The 15,990-nt window shown below is 63.7% G+C and overlaps 1 protein-coding gene across 2 annotated transcripts in view; it reads right to left on the bottom strand.

Moving 5' to 3' along the window:
• Nucleotides 1-873: 873 nt before the first annotated feature.
• MGAT5B (alpha-1,6-mannosylglycoprotein 6-beta-N-acetylglucosaminyltransferase B) overlaps nt 874-15,990 on the bottom strand; it is a 56,725-nt gene continuing 41,608 nt past the window's right edge. Inside the window, exons 12-18 of one of the 2 annotated variants that reach the window (XM_028520584.2) lie at nt 15,608-15,613; nt 8,251-8,406; nt 7,076-7,222; nt 6,815-6,931; nt 3,573-3,647; nt 2,522-2,778; nt 874-2,114 (exon numbers count right to left, since the gene is read on the bottom strand). In XM_028520584.2, the coding sequence (XP_028376385.1) occupies nt 1,916-2,114; nt 2,522-2,778; nt 3,573-3,647; nt 6,815-6,931; nt 7,076-7,222; nt 8,251-8,406; nt 15,608-15,613 (957 nt within the window). In that variant the 3' untranslated portion in view covers nt 874-1,915. The remainder of the gene's footprint in view (nt 2,115-2,521; nt 2,779-3,572; nt 3,648-6,814; nt 6,932-7,075; nt 7,223-8,250; nt 8,407-15,607; nt 15,614-15,990) is intronic. The other variant, XM_028520582.2, reaches the window with a different exon arrangement.

Below are 15,990 nucleotides of genomic sequence, written 5' to 3'. Positions count from 1 at the left end.
AAATGCCAGCGCCTCCTGTGCCCCGGGGGCTGGGCTGGGCTGGGCTGTCACCCTCGTGGGTCATCTACTCTGGTCTGCACAACAACTTCGAAACGATCCCCAATTCATAGCCAGGCCTGCCTCCCTACTTGCCAGCTGTGTGACTATAGGTACGTTGCTTAACCTCTCTGTGCCTCAGTTTTCTGTCAACTGGGGATGTGATAACACCCAGCCAACAGGACAGCTGAGTACATGAAACGACACATTCCCAGCCTGGGGCCCGAAGCCCAGTCCGATGTCCAGTGAAGGTCAGGTGGACCTCCTCCAAATGCACGTGGGCTCTGACCTCTCCCTGCCAGGGCCCGAGAGGCCGGCCCGCTGTGAACGGGACCCAGGACCGCTGCTGGCCAAGCGGGGGCCCTGCAGCCACAGCCCGGGGCACCAGGAGGGGCAGTGGGTCTCCAGTCCCTGCAGGGCCCTCCTGGGGGCAGCCTGGTGCACAGCCCCCCCCCACCCCCCCCACCCAGGCGCTCGCACCCCCTCGCCCCTGCAGCACCCCCGGTGCCCTCGCCTCCGCGCCCCCGCAGCCCCGGGCGCTCCAGGCAAAGACAAGGAGAAATGGAGCGGCCCCTCCTCTGCACCACGCATCCCAATAAAATATTTATTATTTCAAGAAATAAATCTTTAAAAAAGAGAGAAAAGAGTCTCTATTGCTTTCCCCCGAGGGTCAGGTTCTCGGTGACGACCGTGTTCCTGCGGCCACAGGGCCGGCAGCTGGGGCAGCCGGGGCAGGGAGAGGGCTCCCGTGGGGCCAGGTGTCCTGCCCTCAGCCCAGAGCGGGGCCGCCCACCGGACTCCCAGGGCCCCGAGGCGGGCCCCCGGAGGGGGTGGGAGGGCAGACTGAGGGCGCCCCGGGAGGGGGTGGGATTGTGGAGCAGGGCCGGTGGCAGTGTGTCTGAGGGCCCGGCCGGCTCGGTCAGGCCGGGCTCCGGGCGCGGGGGCAGGCATGCGCACACAGATGGACACGTGGATCTGGAGGTGGTGTGAGGCTGGAGGGACGCAGACGAAGCACAGACGGGGTGGGGGCGACCTGGGGGCCAGGCACTAGGCCAGGGGTGTGATGGGGCAGAGGCTCGGCCCCCAGCCTTTGCCCACAACAGATGCCGGGAAGGGGTCTGAGGGCCCGTTCTCAGAGGCTGGGGGTGGGGCGGGGCAACTGAGGTTTGGGGAACAAATCCGAGGTCTGGAATCGCAGTCCCGCCGCCGGGATGGGGTCCAGGAGGCGTCCAAGGGGAAGGGTCGGGACAAGGAGAAGAGGGAGACAGTCCAGCCCCAGGTCCAGGGTCCCCCCCACCCCCAAGCTCCCAGGGCAGCTCCCAGCGCAGCAGGGAGGGGCCCAGCTAAGGGGGGGGGGTGTGAACAGGGTCCCGCAGCCCGGCCTTCCTCCAGTCTCCTGCCCCTTCTGGCCACACCCCAAACGGCTCCAGAGGTTCAAGGCCGACCCCTTAGTCCCAGACCCTTCAGCGGGCCCTCGGGCGGGCGGGCGGGCATCGCGCCTGCTCCTCATCCCGTGCAGCGAGAGGCCCCATCCTGGGCCCCGGAAAGGCTCTCCACCTGGGCCAGGTCTGGCCTTGCAAAAAGCTAGGGGCCTCAGACCACCTGCGCCGGGGCCACCGGGACCCTCTGACGCCCCACAGCTGCTTGGCCCTGTCTGCCCCAAGCCCCCGGGGTGAGGAGGAAGAGCCTGAACCAGCTGGGGCGAGCTGCCTCCCCCCTCAACCCGTGCCCACTCTGCCCACGTCCCGGCCGAGCGAGGCAACTCCAGCCCGCGGTGTCAGTGTTGAAGGGTGCGGGGGCGGCGGCTGGAGCTAGAATCTGCTGGTGCTTTCTCCGGCAGCAGGAGGGAGGGCTGGCCGGCCGGCCGGCCGGGTCACCCTCACAGGCAGTCCTGGCACAGAGCCACCTGGCCCTTGCGGAAGTCTCGGCAGGGACAGAGGCGGCGGTGCTTGGTGCTGGCGCCGGCGCAGCTGAAGAGCAGGGGCTCCTTCTGCAGGAAGCACTCCCGGCCGGGCAGGGCGAGCGCCGGGTACAGGTGGTTCATGCCCGACTCGGCGCTGTCACAGGGCACCTGCAGCCTGGGCGGCAGCGCGGGCAGCCACCGCTCAGCCAGGGGCAGGGCGTGGGCTGCCCGGGGATACCCCCACCCCCCACCCGCCAGCAGCCCCTTCTCCCACCTGCTGAGAGAGGGGGCGAGGAGAGTGTGGGGGGCGTGGCTGGGGCTGACCCTTCAGGAAGAACCTTGGGAAGGTGGTGAGGGAGGCATGGAGATGGGCAGGGACGCAGGGAGCCTCCCTCGGTGGTTTGGGGCCGGGGCGTGGCCAGGAGTGGAGCGGCTCGGACACGCACACCTGCCCAGAAGGACCCTGACTCGGAAGAGAGCCCCCTGCCACCCCCCACGGATGGCGGGGCGGGGGCCCCCCCGTGGCTGTGGGGGTGAGGAGGCCAGCGGAGGGAGGGGAGGGGCCGGGCGGGGCTCACTCACTTCTGGAAGGCGTCCTGGCTGTTGAGGAAGGGGAAGAAGGAGGGCTCGCAGACCAGCCCGCGGTCCAGGCAGGCGTCGGTGCAGGCCCTCCCCGCGGCGGCCAGCCAGGCCCGGAGCGAGTGAGCCGGCGGCCAGGCCCCGGGGGCCAGGCTGGAGTTCCGGGCCCACTCCAGGTGGGTGGCGTTGGGGGCCAGCACGAAGGGGCTCTGCGGGGCTTGGGCCCCCGGCGGGGCAGGGCCCGGGGCTGCACAGAAGTCCTGCCAGGGAGGAGCAGTGTGAGAGGGGCCCAGGGGACACTGGGGCCGCCGGCTTCCCCAGGGCTGGCCGGTCACTCGTGGGTTACGGTCAGGGTTTCACCGTGGCACCCAGGGTGGACAGGGCCGGCCCGAGGAGCCCTCCCGGCAGGGGCCACGTCCAGGGGCCAGAGAAGCCCAGCAGCTGCGGATCTGTGCGCTCCTGACAACGACCCGGCCGAGCCCCGGCCCCGGCCCGACCCCACCCAGCCCTCCCCGCTGGGGGCCTCAGCACCCTCCGGGAAGCAACGGGGCCACACACCACCTGTCTCAGCATCTAGCACTTATAAGCCACCTGGCCAGGCACTGCAGCTGGTTTCTGGAGCCACGCTCCGCCTGGGTCACCCACGGGCCCTGGTGGAGGCTCCAGTCCCCGGCGGGGGAGGGGAAGGACCTCTGCTTTCGCGGCAGTGGCCTTTCCCTGGTTCTCAGGACAGCGGTCTCCATCCACCAGGCCAGTCCCACCCACATGACCTGGGTGTGTGTGTGGGGAAGTCTTCCATACTTCCATCCACTTAATCAGTTGCAAATCTTTTAAACAAACTCTCTTACAGAAATATGAAAAGAACTTGTGTCTCCGTGCTGTGCTGTGGGGTTGGGGCTCCAAAGGTGGGGGGCCCTCAGGCCAGGCCTCTGGCAGAGCAGCACACACAGACCCCTGAGCCCCACCTGGCCTCCTACCCCCACTCGCTGCGGTGGGAAGGAGGAAAAGGGAGGCCTGGACAGCGGTGGGTGGGGCTTGGGGTGGGGCCACACACCTGGTGCTGGATGTAGGCGTGGATCCGCTCCAGCATCCCCTCACAGGTGTACTCGTAGGGCAGGTAGGGGTCCACCTGTGGGAGGCGCAGGCAGATGCATGAGGAGACCTGGCTGCCAGGGGCACAGCCCCGCCCAGCACTGGGATAGAGATCTGGCGGCTCTTGGCTCCCACAAGCAGGGGCCAGCCACCCCATCCACGGGCCCCTCTGCCCAGATGCCCCCCACTCCCCCCACGGCTCCCTGCCGGCCCCAGTCTCCCTGAGCTCCGCCCACGCGGTAAGTGCAGCCCTCCACCTGGTCCTGGGCTCCCAAGCCTCTCCTCCCACAGCCCACCCAGCCGGACCTGTCTTCCCCTGTAGGGGGTGCCACCTCCAGGAGGCAGCCCCTGAGCCGCCCCCACCCCTAGTCACGGGCCCACTTTCCCTTCGGACACACCAGATTCCCCCGGCACCTGCGTCACCATTCCTTCACGTGTCCCAGGCCACGAGCCCCTTGAGAGCCCGGACTGTCTGGCACACACAGTGTCTGGTATACAGCAGGTGAGGTGCTCAGGCCCCGGCTCTGCCTGTGTCCTGCCCGAGACCTGGAACAGGCGCGCACAGGAGCCCGGGGCACCTCCCCGCCGACGGAGCGAGACGGCTTCTGCGAAGCTTCCTGCCCCGTCCAGGCAGGCCCACACGACACACCCCGGACGGAGCCACAGACCGTCAGAACGTCTGGGTGTGCAAGCAGCCCGAGCTGGGGGCAGGTGCGGCGGGGGGGGGGGGGGTGAGGAGTAGCCGGGGGCCGAGGAGTAAGGGGAATGACAGGAAGAGGGGATGACGGGGGCCCCCCATCTCCTCCGCATGCCCTACCTGAGCAGCCCCCTCCCTGCTCACGTCGCCCCCCGAGGGCCAGCATGCAGCCACCTTGGAGGAAACCGTCCGCGGGACGAGGACGCGGGGTGGCCTGTCCTGAGCTCAGGGGACGGTCTGTTTTAGCCTTTGACCCCCTCAGCCCCCAACACATGTGTCCCCAGGAGAGTGTCGCCCCTCTTCCTCCTCGTCAGAGGTGGGTGGTGTCAGATGGCCCCGCCTCCAAGAGCTGGTGGCCTGTCCTGGGCCCTCCGGCCGGCGGGACATCCCTGACACTCACTCGGAGGAGGGTCCCCGCGAGGCCAGAGCTGCCGCCACCCTTGACCCTGACCCTGGCCACCAGACTGCTTCTTGGGACGGGACCCCAGCTGCCCGACCTCGTCCCCAGTTCTGACTTCACCTGCACTGAGACCGGGGCAGTCCCGCACTCCCCGACGACCCCCGGGTCCCAAATCCAGCCACCACGGTCACAGCTGGTCAGTAGGATGGCCTCCGGCCCTAAGCCCAGCACAGCCAGGGTCCAACCTGCCCGCCAAGGGCCCTAGGAAGGCCCGGCCGCTCCAGCGCACCCCTGGGAGACGCCTCTGAGGCGCCGCCAGGCTTCAAGCCCCGGTTGTAAACAAACCCCTGGAGAAGAGGTCCGTCCTCCCAGTGTCACTCTCCCCCCCCACGGCAAGTCCGTGTCACGTGGTGATCCACAGGCCCCCGAGTGAGGGGCACTTAGCCAGCCGTGTCCCATCTGCCATGAGCCCCCCCACCAGGAGGCTGCCTGTCTAGAAATTGCCCCCATTAGGTCTAATTACAGGGGCATACGGTGACCAGTCTTGACAGAATGGCAGGTGCCAGCCCTGCCGGGAATCGCCAGCTGCGGAACGAGAGCGGAGAGGCAGCCGGGGGCGGGGAGAGGGGGTATGGCCTCCTCCCCTCTCACCTCGCACGACCTCGCTCCGGACAGACAGGTACCCGCTGGAAAGCCACGGAGGCCGAGAGCTCTGTCTCGCCCCGTCACTCCGGGGCCATCCTCCAGCTCACCTCAGGCTGAAGCCGTGCCCTGGGGTCCCTCCTGGAGCCCAGTCTGAGACACTCCCTGACCCGGAGGCACTAAGAGCAGAGGTCCGCTGAAGCAGAGGCCGCAGAGGGCCCCAGAGGGCTCCCCCCACCGCTGACCGAGGGCCCAGGCCTCGGCCGCCTCGCAGGTCGGCCTGGCTGCGTCTGTCCCAGCGGAAGGTGGGTGCAGGCTGGGACATGGCAATGTCCTTCCTGGTGCTTTCGCTAGAGAAATGCTCCCCACCCCCAGACAGAAGGCAGGAAAGACAAGGGTGGGCGTGGAGCAGGTCAAGAATTTGGGGGGACACTGGCTGAGGGCGTGGCCTATGGCTGGGGCTCCCCAGTGGGAGGGGTGATACACGCAGTGCGGGCGCTGAGAAAGTGCAGCAGGACAACCGGGGGTGGGGGGAGGGCTCTGGGCCCCAGCACAGCCCCTCCTGCCCCAGTGGGGCCCAGCCCTGCGGCCTCTGTCCTGGAGCCCAGGCCGGCAGCCACGCCGGCCAGCTGTGAGTCCCCCGGGCAGGCCTCTCCCCTGCACAAGGAACCTATCCAGTCACTGGCTTGTGAAGGCCCCTGTCCCCGCGAGTCCAGTCTCTCCAGTTCTGCTTCGGGCCCACGCGTGCACCCCCGGCATCACCCCCACCCAGGGCGGGGGCACGCAGCGAACCTGGCATGGGCAGGGGAGGGGACGCGGCAGGAGGGGTGGTCATCGCTCAACCTGGGGTCTGAGCTATAGCAAGAAGCGGGTCCAGCGGGATCCTGGTGAGCAGAGGGCGAGACCCCCGTCCACACATGTGCAGACACACACACCTACACACACCCGCTGGCGGAAGCCCAGAACGCTCCACCCCCAATACCCAGAGGGTGGCTCCCGGGAGACCTCATTTCAGCCCCACCCCGGACGGGAGGAGCCTGGATGGGCGCTTGAACGAGGTGCCCGGAGGGTCTAGAGCCCAGTGTCCTTGCAGAGGGGCTGCTGGGAGCCCAGGGCCGCAGGGAGGGATGGGACGGCCGGCGGAGTCCCAGCTGCGACCGCCCGCGCAGCACCTAACCTGTTTCCCAGGGCCCCCGCGCGGTGTCTGAAGGCACTGGGCAAGGACTGCGGACCCGGGGCGGATGTGAGGGTGTGCAGGCTGCTGGCTGAGCACAAAGGCACCCCCACCCCTGCCACACACACGTGTGTGCACGCGCAGGCACACACACTGGTGAGGGGGAATCCACGGTCACATCTGCCCACCCAGGCCTGTGCGTCTGAGTTCCCCTCGGTGGTGGGGGGCACCTTTCTCGCTGTCCCGGAGACCCGCCGCACGGCCCGCGGCCGGACTGGCCCCGAGGCGCACCTGGCTTCTCATGATGGCCTTGATGGCCGCCTCGAACTCCTCCGAGTTGTTGTAGTCCACCGTCCACACGTGGGGCTTGCCGATGAAGCTCTCCGCGTAGGGGTGCTGGGAGAACACCTGCGGGCGCACACGCGGGCCGGGCCGGGCTGGGGGAGGCGCCCCGCCCCCGGGTGCCCTCTGTGCCCCGCCCCCTCCTCCAGGAACCGCGGGTGCCCACCTCCGCCCGCCCCGCCCCGCCCGGGGCCCCGCCCACCGGCTCACCTCCCGCGAGGTGGGCTTGCCGCGGAAGAACTCGTGGTTGAGCGAGCTGTGCGGCGGGCTGAAGCGGGACTGCAGGAAGACGCAGCCGTTGGCGATGGCCTCCAGCGGCGCGGGGCCCTCGTAGGGGAAGCCGAAGCCCACGAAGAGCTGAAGAGGCGGGGCGGCCCGTCAGCCGGGGCAGGGGGGCACCTCGCAGCAGCCCCCCCGCCCCGGGGAGGCGGGGCAGGGTCGGGTGGGGACAGTCCTTCCCGGGGGCAGCAGGGGCCGGGAAGACAGCCTGACTGGCTGGACAAGGTGGCACACACTCCTCTCGCGAGGCCGCGGCCCCGCTGGTGAAACTAGGGGGTCAGATGGGGGAGGGTGGACGGCCTCCTCGTGCCCTAAGGGGTTCCGGTGCCGGAGTGGAGGGGGAAGAGCCAGGGTCTGAGGCTTGGAAGGTGGGGGAGGACCCACCCCTGCAGCTGAACCCCCGGACCCCTGACTCAGTCATCCCACACTCACAAGCCCAGTGCCCCACTGGGTGCCCCCAGAAGGGGCTCAGTACAGGGCTCCGGAGCAGCTTGGGCTGCGCAAGCGCCCGCCAGCACACAGGCGCCCTTCCCCACCCCCACCCCACACACGCCCACACACGCAAGGTCCAAGGCGCCAGGGGCCGAAGCTGAGGTGAGATCCGCAGAGGACCTGGCCGCCGGCTGGGGGCTCTCCAGCCTCAGCCTCACTTCAGGGCCCACCAACAGGTTCCTGCCCCGCCCCCCACCGCCCCCACACCACCTGCTGCTCCCCGGATGCAGTTCGGACTTCCAGAGCAGTGGGTCGGAACTCAGGGCCTGAGGTTCTCCAGCCAGGAGCCCCCACCCCTGGCCTGCCCTCCCGCCCGAGCCCAGAGCCAGGTCTGCTCAGAGGTCCGCTGGGCGGGGTGGTACCAACAGGGGGCAGGTGGGCAGCCCAAGTCCTCCTCCCTGTCACTGAGCCTGTCCCTGTGCGGCCTCTCCTGCCTGGCGGGCGCCCCCAGCTCTGCCCAGCCCCCAGGGGGCCCGGACATGAAGCCCAGGACGGCAGAGTGAGCTGGGGCCTGTCCGCACGTGGACAGAGCCATGAGTGGGGATGGCAGGCATGTGGGGCAGCCTCCCCGGTGTCCACGCCGGGCTGGGCGAGCCGGTGAGGGGCGGGCTCACCTTGGCCTTGCGCAGCAGCTGCTGGAACTCGGGCTGCGGCAGGAGGCCGTGGTTCTTCACAAAGGCGGGCACCTCGGGGGGCCGCTGGCTCTCGTAGTACACGGTGCCGTGGACCTCCATGTACCTGCTCAGGATGCCCAGCACCTTCTCCTTGCCCTGGAGGAGGAAGGGGGGATGGAGCAGAGCCTCACCCCAGCCCTGGACGGCAGGGCCCGCAGGGGCCACCACCCTGGGCTGGCAGTTGGAAGAGGTGCGGCCAGTCCTAGGTCGGCCACTAGCCCACCGTGTGCCCCAGGTGAAACCCCTCTCCTCTCTGCCCCTGTGAGTTGCGGAAGCCGGGCCAGCCCAGAGGCTGCAGGGCTATTTTTAGCTGTGGAACTGCTTTCTTTCCCGAGGAACCCGTGGGGACCAGCATTTACATGCATCCGGGTGGAGCCGCTTGGCCTCCGTTGAACCCCCGGCGGCCTCCCAGGACCTCTGCGGAGGTGTGGGGCTCTCCGGGGCCCAGATAGCCCATCCGTCCGTACATCCCTCCTCCACCCATCCCTTCACCTTTCCCTCTGTCCATCCAGTATCTATGGGTCCACCCTCCACCTACTCATCCCTGCCTCCCTCCCTCCCTCCCCCACCCCTCCCTCCCAGCAGCACGTGACTGAGCACCCGCTATGCACAGGCACCGAGCTCAGTGCCGGGAGCACAGCAGGGATGGGACGGAGCCCCTGACCTCTCGGAGGACACCTGGAGTGGAAACCCTCAGGCTAGCAAAGGCCCAGCCTCTCTAGAGCCGAGAGCCCCGAATCTGGAACCAGACCTGCCTGCAGGGGAGAGGGGGAGAGGGAGGCGGAGCACAGGTGAAGAGGTGACAGCTCAGAGCCCCAGCCCCCCGCTGACCTCACGTCCAGGGCCCTGGGCCCGGAGCCACGGTCAGTGGAGGACCTCACCAGGGAGAAGCGCGAGGCTGCTGCTGGGGTCTGGTTCTTGGCTGGGAGGGGGAGGCTGAGGCTCGGAGGCAGAAGCTGAGAGGACCTTCAGGTCACGGGGAAGTGGGGGGCGGGGGGCGGCTCAGAGGAAAGGAACCCAGGGTTCCCCCGGCCTGCTGGCCGGCCGTGAGCGCAGACAGCAGGGAGCACCTGCCTGGGTTTGGCCGGTAAACCACAGCGCCTGAGGAATGTTTTCAACGGACATCAAAACAATTAATAATTCACATGATGAAACTAAAAAATGATACGTTTTTCACCAGGAGGCCCCACTCTGCTGAATGGGGATCAGCCCAGCCTCTGCGAACAGCCAGGAGAGGTGGGGCCGTGGGAACACGGCAGCGAGGGTCCTGAGACTCTAACAAGAGTGACAGTTCCGAGGCCAAGATCTGGAGAAGGGAAGGAGGTTGTTGAGGCCAGTGCGGGGGTCAGCATGCCCCCCTTGGGGACACCTGCTAATTCCAGGGGTGGCCCCTACACGAGGGAGCAGAGCTTCCGCTCGCCTTGCAGAGCTGGGGGGTGGGCAAAAGGCAGAGTTCAAGGCCTGACAAAGAGAGGGACCCCGCACTCCATCGGAGCTCCGAGGAATCGCACCTGGAAGACGGGGTGCGGCAGGGCCGGGGTGGCCCCTGTGGGGGCTGAACCCTTTGGAAATCATCCCAACCACCGCCATTGACCGAGGTGACCCGGGACAGGGAGGCCACAAGTCCAGAGTAAATGTGACCCCTCTCTGAAAGAAAACACCTCTGATGACCTCCACAATTTTTCACACTCACGTCCCAGAACTCCGAGACATTAGAAAAAGTCACCGATGAAACCCCAGTCAAAACCCTGCCAGGCTTTTCTATGGAAATTGACAAGCTGATTCTAAAATCCACGGTAACATGCAAAGGACCGTGATTACACAGAACAGCCTTGAACAAGAAGAAGAAGGGAGCAGGCACATTACCTGACTCCGGGGCTGATTACAAAGCTGCAGTAATCCCGACGGCGCGAGACTGGCATGGCGGGGTGCCAGGGGAAAGGACAGGTCAGTGGCACCGAACATCGCGACCAGCCCCAGCCCCAGGTGTGTACGGTCGATTCATTTTTGACAACGGTGCAAAGGCGTGTCAGTAGCAAAAGAAACAGTTTTTTCAAAAAATGGTCACGAAACACTGGATAACCATATGCAAAAAAAAAAAAGGAAAAATAACTTCTTCTTTCATATCATGTATAAAAGTGAATTGAAAATGGATCATAGACTTCACTGTAAAACCTACAACTGTAAAACTTACGGAAGTAGAAATAGGAGAAGAATCGTTGTGACCTTGGGTTAGACCAAGATTTCTTGGAGACGACCCCAAAAGCACAATCCGTGGAAGAAAGCTTCGGGCTTCGTTAACATGGAGAACTTCTGCTCTCTCAAAGATGCCGTTGAGAGAAACACAAGCCACAGATGCTGAGAAAATATTCGCAAAGCAGGTACTTGGTAAAGGACCTACCCAGAATGTAAAGACCTCGAACAAGTCAATAACAGGAAAATAAACAAACCGATTTTTCCAACGGGCAACATTTTTGAAAAGACACTTCACCAAAAAAAAAAAAAGATGGTGGAGGACAGATGAGCACACGGAAGCATCCTCGTCGTCGCTGGTCACGGGGGAGTCGAGGAACAGAAGACGCTGCCGCACACCCATCGGGTCGGCTAGAGCCGCAGAGGCGGACCGCACCACGCACCGCGGATGTGTGAGGGCGCGGGAACCCTCCGCCTCGCCGGTAGCGTTGCAAAAGCGCGCGACCGCTTTTCCTAAGAAGTCCAACGGTTCCACAGTTCTGCAAGGTCACCCAGCCGCCCTGCCCCTGGGTGCTTGACCAAGAGGAACGGACGCGTACCTCCACTCAGGGACACACACACACCAGCGTTCGTGGCAGCTTCCTTGCTAACAGCCGAATCCCGGAAAGAACCCAAATGTCCACTCTCGGGTGAGCAGATCAGCACAGTGTGGTGTACCCACGCCAGGGGATAGTATTCAGCGGTGAAAAGGAATGGAGTGTTGAAACAGGCAACAACACGGGCGAACTGCAAAATAACTGTCCTCGCGGAGAAAATCCACACGGAAATGCGTGCATGACTTATGACTTCCCTTATGTAAAACGACAGGAAGTGGAAACCAACCTGTAAGTGACAGAGCGCAGGCCACCGGCTGGTGGGAGACGAGGAGGAGGAGAGACGGGGAGAAGAAGAATTCCGGGGAGGCGGCGCCAGTCCCCGTCGTGGCTGTGTCGTGGTTTCACGGGTGTATGTGAGCACAGGTTAGAAACTCACATTGCACACTTAAACACGTTTAGTGTGCTGGCTATCAATTATGCCCCAAGAAAGCTGATAAAAACAGAATTTTTTAATTAAAAAATTTAAATGCCTTGATTTTAAGCCCTGGCTGGCGTAGCTCAGTGGATTGAGCGCAGGCTGTGAACCAAAGTGTTGCAGGTTCGATTCCCAGTCAGGGCACATGCCTGGGTTGCAGGCCACGGCCCCCAGCAACCGCACATTGATGTTTCTCTCTCTCTCTCTTTCTCCCTCCCTTCCCTCTCTAAAAATAAATAAATAAAATCTTTTAAAAAATCTATAAATAAATAAATGCCTTGGTTTTAAAGAATCGAATACACGAGGAGACAAGACTATACTGCCAAAAACCAAGAGAAGCAGACGGTAAGGACAGGTCCGGAGGAGATCTGGAAGCTGGCGTTTGTTACCGGATACTTGAAGACAATTTGCTGGATCCAGTCAAGGAAATAGAAGCTAGGACTTGAAACCGGATGGAAACACCAGAAGTTAAAACTACGACGACTGGAAGGAAGAGGTCACTGGATGGATTGAGCAGCGGACTAAGCGCAGCTGAAGAGGACTCGCCCCGGGAAAGAAGAAAAGGAACCACCCACGACGGAGCACAGAGAAAGCGAAGGGGGAGTAGGAAGCGACAGGGATGCACACATGGGCTCTGACAGGTGTGTGGATGCCGTCGGAGGAGTACAGGCGCGAGAGCGGGGCCGGGGGCAGCATTTAAAGAGGAGAGCTGAGAGTTTCCCAAAAGTAGCGAAAGATCAAACCACAGACTCCCAAACAGCGACAGATGCCATGCGGAGTGCGTCCAAAGACACCCACACGGGGCGTCACGGTGACTCCCCGGAAAACCCAACAAGAGGTGGTGGGCAAGGAGGAGAGACGGTCACCTTCGGAGCAGCCCCAGCACGGTGCACACCGACTGCTCAGGGGACACCATGGGAGCCGGAAGACAATAGAATACGTCCACGACACCCAAAGAAAGTCACCCCCACGCCGGAATTCTGTACATGGCAAACAGGCCCTCCAGGAACAGAGGTGCAATGGGGCATCTTTAGAAGACTTTTAGAAACTCGAAATACAACAGGCGCCCATACACTAGAGCAGCGGTTTTCAATGCCTTTTCGGTCTCACGGCACACGCAAACCAATGACCAAAACTCGGCGGCGCACCAAAAAGTATGTTTTGTCGATGCGACGAAAACGTAGGTATCATTTTGATTCATTCACATCGGTGGCCACTGTCGTGTGGGCTGTGGCCATTTTTGAGTTTGACAATTGAAGGAAAATGAAGCCAGTGCCCCTGACTAATGAGTCAGGTTTGCATGTTTTAAAACGTCTCGTGGTGCACCAGCTGAAAAATCACTCAGCTAGAGGGACACCATTAAAGTACTCTAAGGTTCTCTTCGTCACCTCATAAAGAGTGAGAGTGTTGATTTATATTAGACGTTGGCAGGTGAAGGAAGCATCGTTGGGGCCGCCACGAAGACAGCGGAAGAGTGCGGTCAGTCAGCTAGCGGGCACTGGGCTTAAAAACGTGCATCGGCGTAAGAGAAGATGAGGGACAGGAGGGAAAAGGACAGAGCAGGCCAGAAAAAGAGATGGAAACCGGCTAACGGGAGGGTCGATTCTATGACAAATACACCAGTAATCATGCTAAAACTAAAAGGACTGTTTGTTTTAAAACAGAATGAGCCGTGGCTCACGTAGCTCAGTGGATTGAGCACGGGCTGCGAACCAAAGCATTGCAAGTTCAGTTCCCAATCAGGGCACATGCCTGGGTTGCAGGCCACGGCCCCCAGCAACTGCACATTGATGTTTCTCTCTCTCTCTCTCTCTTTCTCCCTCCCTTCTCCTCTCTAAAAATAAATAAATAAAATCTTTAAAAAATCTAAACAAATTTATTTTTTAAAAAGTTGAACTCATAGAAACAGAGAAGACAGGGGCGGCGGCGAGGGGCGGAGGGGACGGAGAGGCCCGGTCGAGGGTGCACATTCCGGCTGTGAGACAGTCACGGGCGGGGGTCAGCACGAGCGGTGGCCGCGGTTAATCACACGGTACCGCGCACCTGGAGTTCCCTTGGGGGGGGGGGGGTTCTGGAGTGGCCTCCCCACACCCAGATACAAGGTGATTACGTGAGCTGCTGGGCGCCCCGAGCAGCTGGATTGCACAGTCATTCCGCAGCACTCGAGTGTATCAAGCCACCATGCCGTGCACCGCCGGTGCACACGATTTTCCTTTGCCCATCACTCCTCGGTGAAGCGGAGCAGCAGAAGCCCAGAGCTCCAGGCGGACGTCAGGACCTGCCCCCGGGCGGCGACCTGCAGCTTGGAAACCGTCTGGCTGGGGCAGACGGCTCCCTGAGGTCTGGACGTTTGCTCCAGCAGAGAGCGGGGCCCACCCTGTGCCGACCAGTGGCCTCTGTCCAGTCCCTCGTTCCTGCCCCCAGGGACCTCACGCTCCAATAAAACAGCAGCACCTGAGCCTGGGCCGCCAGCCGGCGCTGCGTCCCACGGGTGCAGGATAGGACAGGCCTCCTGGCACAGCAGCCGCCAAAACCCCCGCTACCCAACCCTCCGGCGCTCCAGTAAGGACGCGATCAACTCTTGGCTCCTCCCTCTGCCCCCTCCACCCTCCGGCCGCTGCCCCGTCCCTGAACTCTGGACAGCACGGGTCCTGGATGCTGCTTTCTGTCCCCCACCAGGCCGCTTCTGACATGCCTGGGCCACGGAGGCCAGAGCCAAGCGCGGAGCAGCTTCCTCAAGGCCTCCTGCTGGCCGGCGCTCTCCTGGCTCTCAGAGAGCCTCGGAGCTCTCCGCAGAGAAAACCTTCTCTTCCCGACGGCAGGGCTCTCCTCCTCTGGGGGGAGTCTCTAACGGCGCTTTCTGGCACAAGCAGAGGGTCCGCGCCCTCCTCTTCCCCAGCGCCCCGTGGCAGCCAGCTCGCCAGCCACCCTAGAGGGGGACCTCCGGTCCCACGCCCCGCACCCCACGGTGGGCGCCCTCGTCGCAGCCCAGGTCCGGGCCCTTTCGTCATGCCTCCGGAGCTCCGCCCTGCCAGCACCCAAGGCTTCCTGACTGCAGCGGGGCGGGGCTGTGTGGGGTCAGGATTACGTGTCCGGGCTCCGGAGTTAGATGAGGGTTCGAACCCCAGTCCCACCTGTTACTAGCTTGTCCCCCTAACTCCCCGTGCCTGGTGGCCTCATTTGTAAAGGGGCACCAGCACACGTGCGGCAGGTAAGTGAGCACTAGTGAGCTCTGGGCGGACGAACACTAGCTACCGTATTCCCGCAAGGTTGTCGTGGCACCGACCACGAGGCGTCCCCGTAATGGTGTGTGTCCCCTGCAGGTAAAGGTGTCTCTCCTTTCTCCTCCTTCCTCAGTCACACAAAACTGGAGCTGAGCTCCGGTGTCACCCGAAAACGGGGTGGGGCCACAGGGCTGGATCCAGCCGGGGAGCCGCGTGGGGAAGAGATGCATGGGACATCCCAAACCTGGCCCTTCTCGGCCCCTCCTCCCCCTCGCTGGCTGGGGGGCACGTGGAGTGATTGACGCGTCTGTGGCCCTCTTGAGCCACGAGGCAGGACGGGGGGGGGGGGCGGGGGCACTAAGCAGGGTGGGTCAGCCGGGCGAGAAGAGCTTTGGAGGTCCTCCCGGCCCGGCCCGATGCCTCTGGGGTTGGTGAACAGGCAGGAACCCAGATGTCCATCTTGCCTAAGTCACGGCTCACTGAGCCTGACCCCAAGCAGCGCCACGGGAGGGCCATTAAATAAGAAGACCACGGGACAGGAGGGGCTGACATAGGGGGCTGGTGCCGCTCAATCCACGCTTCCCACGGTCACCACTGACCTTCGCCTCACGTGCAGCCTAAGGTCAACCCCCTGCCCCAGGAGCTGCCCCGCGCCACGCCAAACTGACCCCGTCCCTCCCCCCTCCCCGACCTCGGTCTGTCCACAGGAGCCAGGAACCCCAGTAAGCCCCATCAGGAGCATCCCTGGGGAGGGGGTATGAGTGCAGGTGGGCAGGAAGAGGAGGAACACGGGGCAAACGGTCACATACCTGCAGCTGCCTCGTTGCCAGGGGCGCAGGGAAAAGAAGAGAGAGAACAGGTCAGTGAGCAGGCAACCTTCCCCACGGGCAGCGTTTCTCGGGGACCCCGCCCTGGAAGTGGGGTCCAGGCCCTGCTCCTCTCCTGCCCTCTCCACGGCATCCCCCACCCCACAGCATCCCCAAGCCTGGCTTGAACCCCCTCCGCCGGGCTGACAGTGTTTGCTGACCCGTCCTAGGGAGGCGGAAGGCTGAGTCACAGTTCGACAAAGGACATTTGCCTTGGTGGCAGAGTAGGGACAGGGAGGGGGACAAATTACCAGCCCCCAGGCTGGTGTTTCCAGTGGCAGTTGGGGGCCTCTTTTTCTGACCCATCACTGGGGGGCGTTTCCCAC

The sequence above is a fragment of the Phyllostomus discolor genome, chromosome 8, assembly GCF_004126475.2.
Source record: "Phyllostomus discolor isolate MPI-MPIP mPhyDis1 chromosome 8, mPhyDis1.pri.v3, whole genome shotgun sequence".
NCBI lineage: Eukaryota > Metazoa > Chordata > Mammalia > Chiroptera > Phyllostomidae > Phyllostomus > Phyllostomus discolor.
Note: the sequence above shows the minus strand (reverse complement) of the source record. Positions and strands in the feature narration are given on the sequence as shown.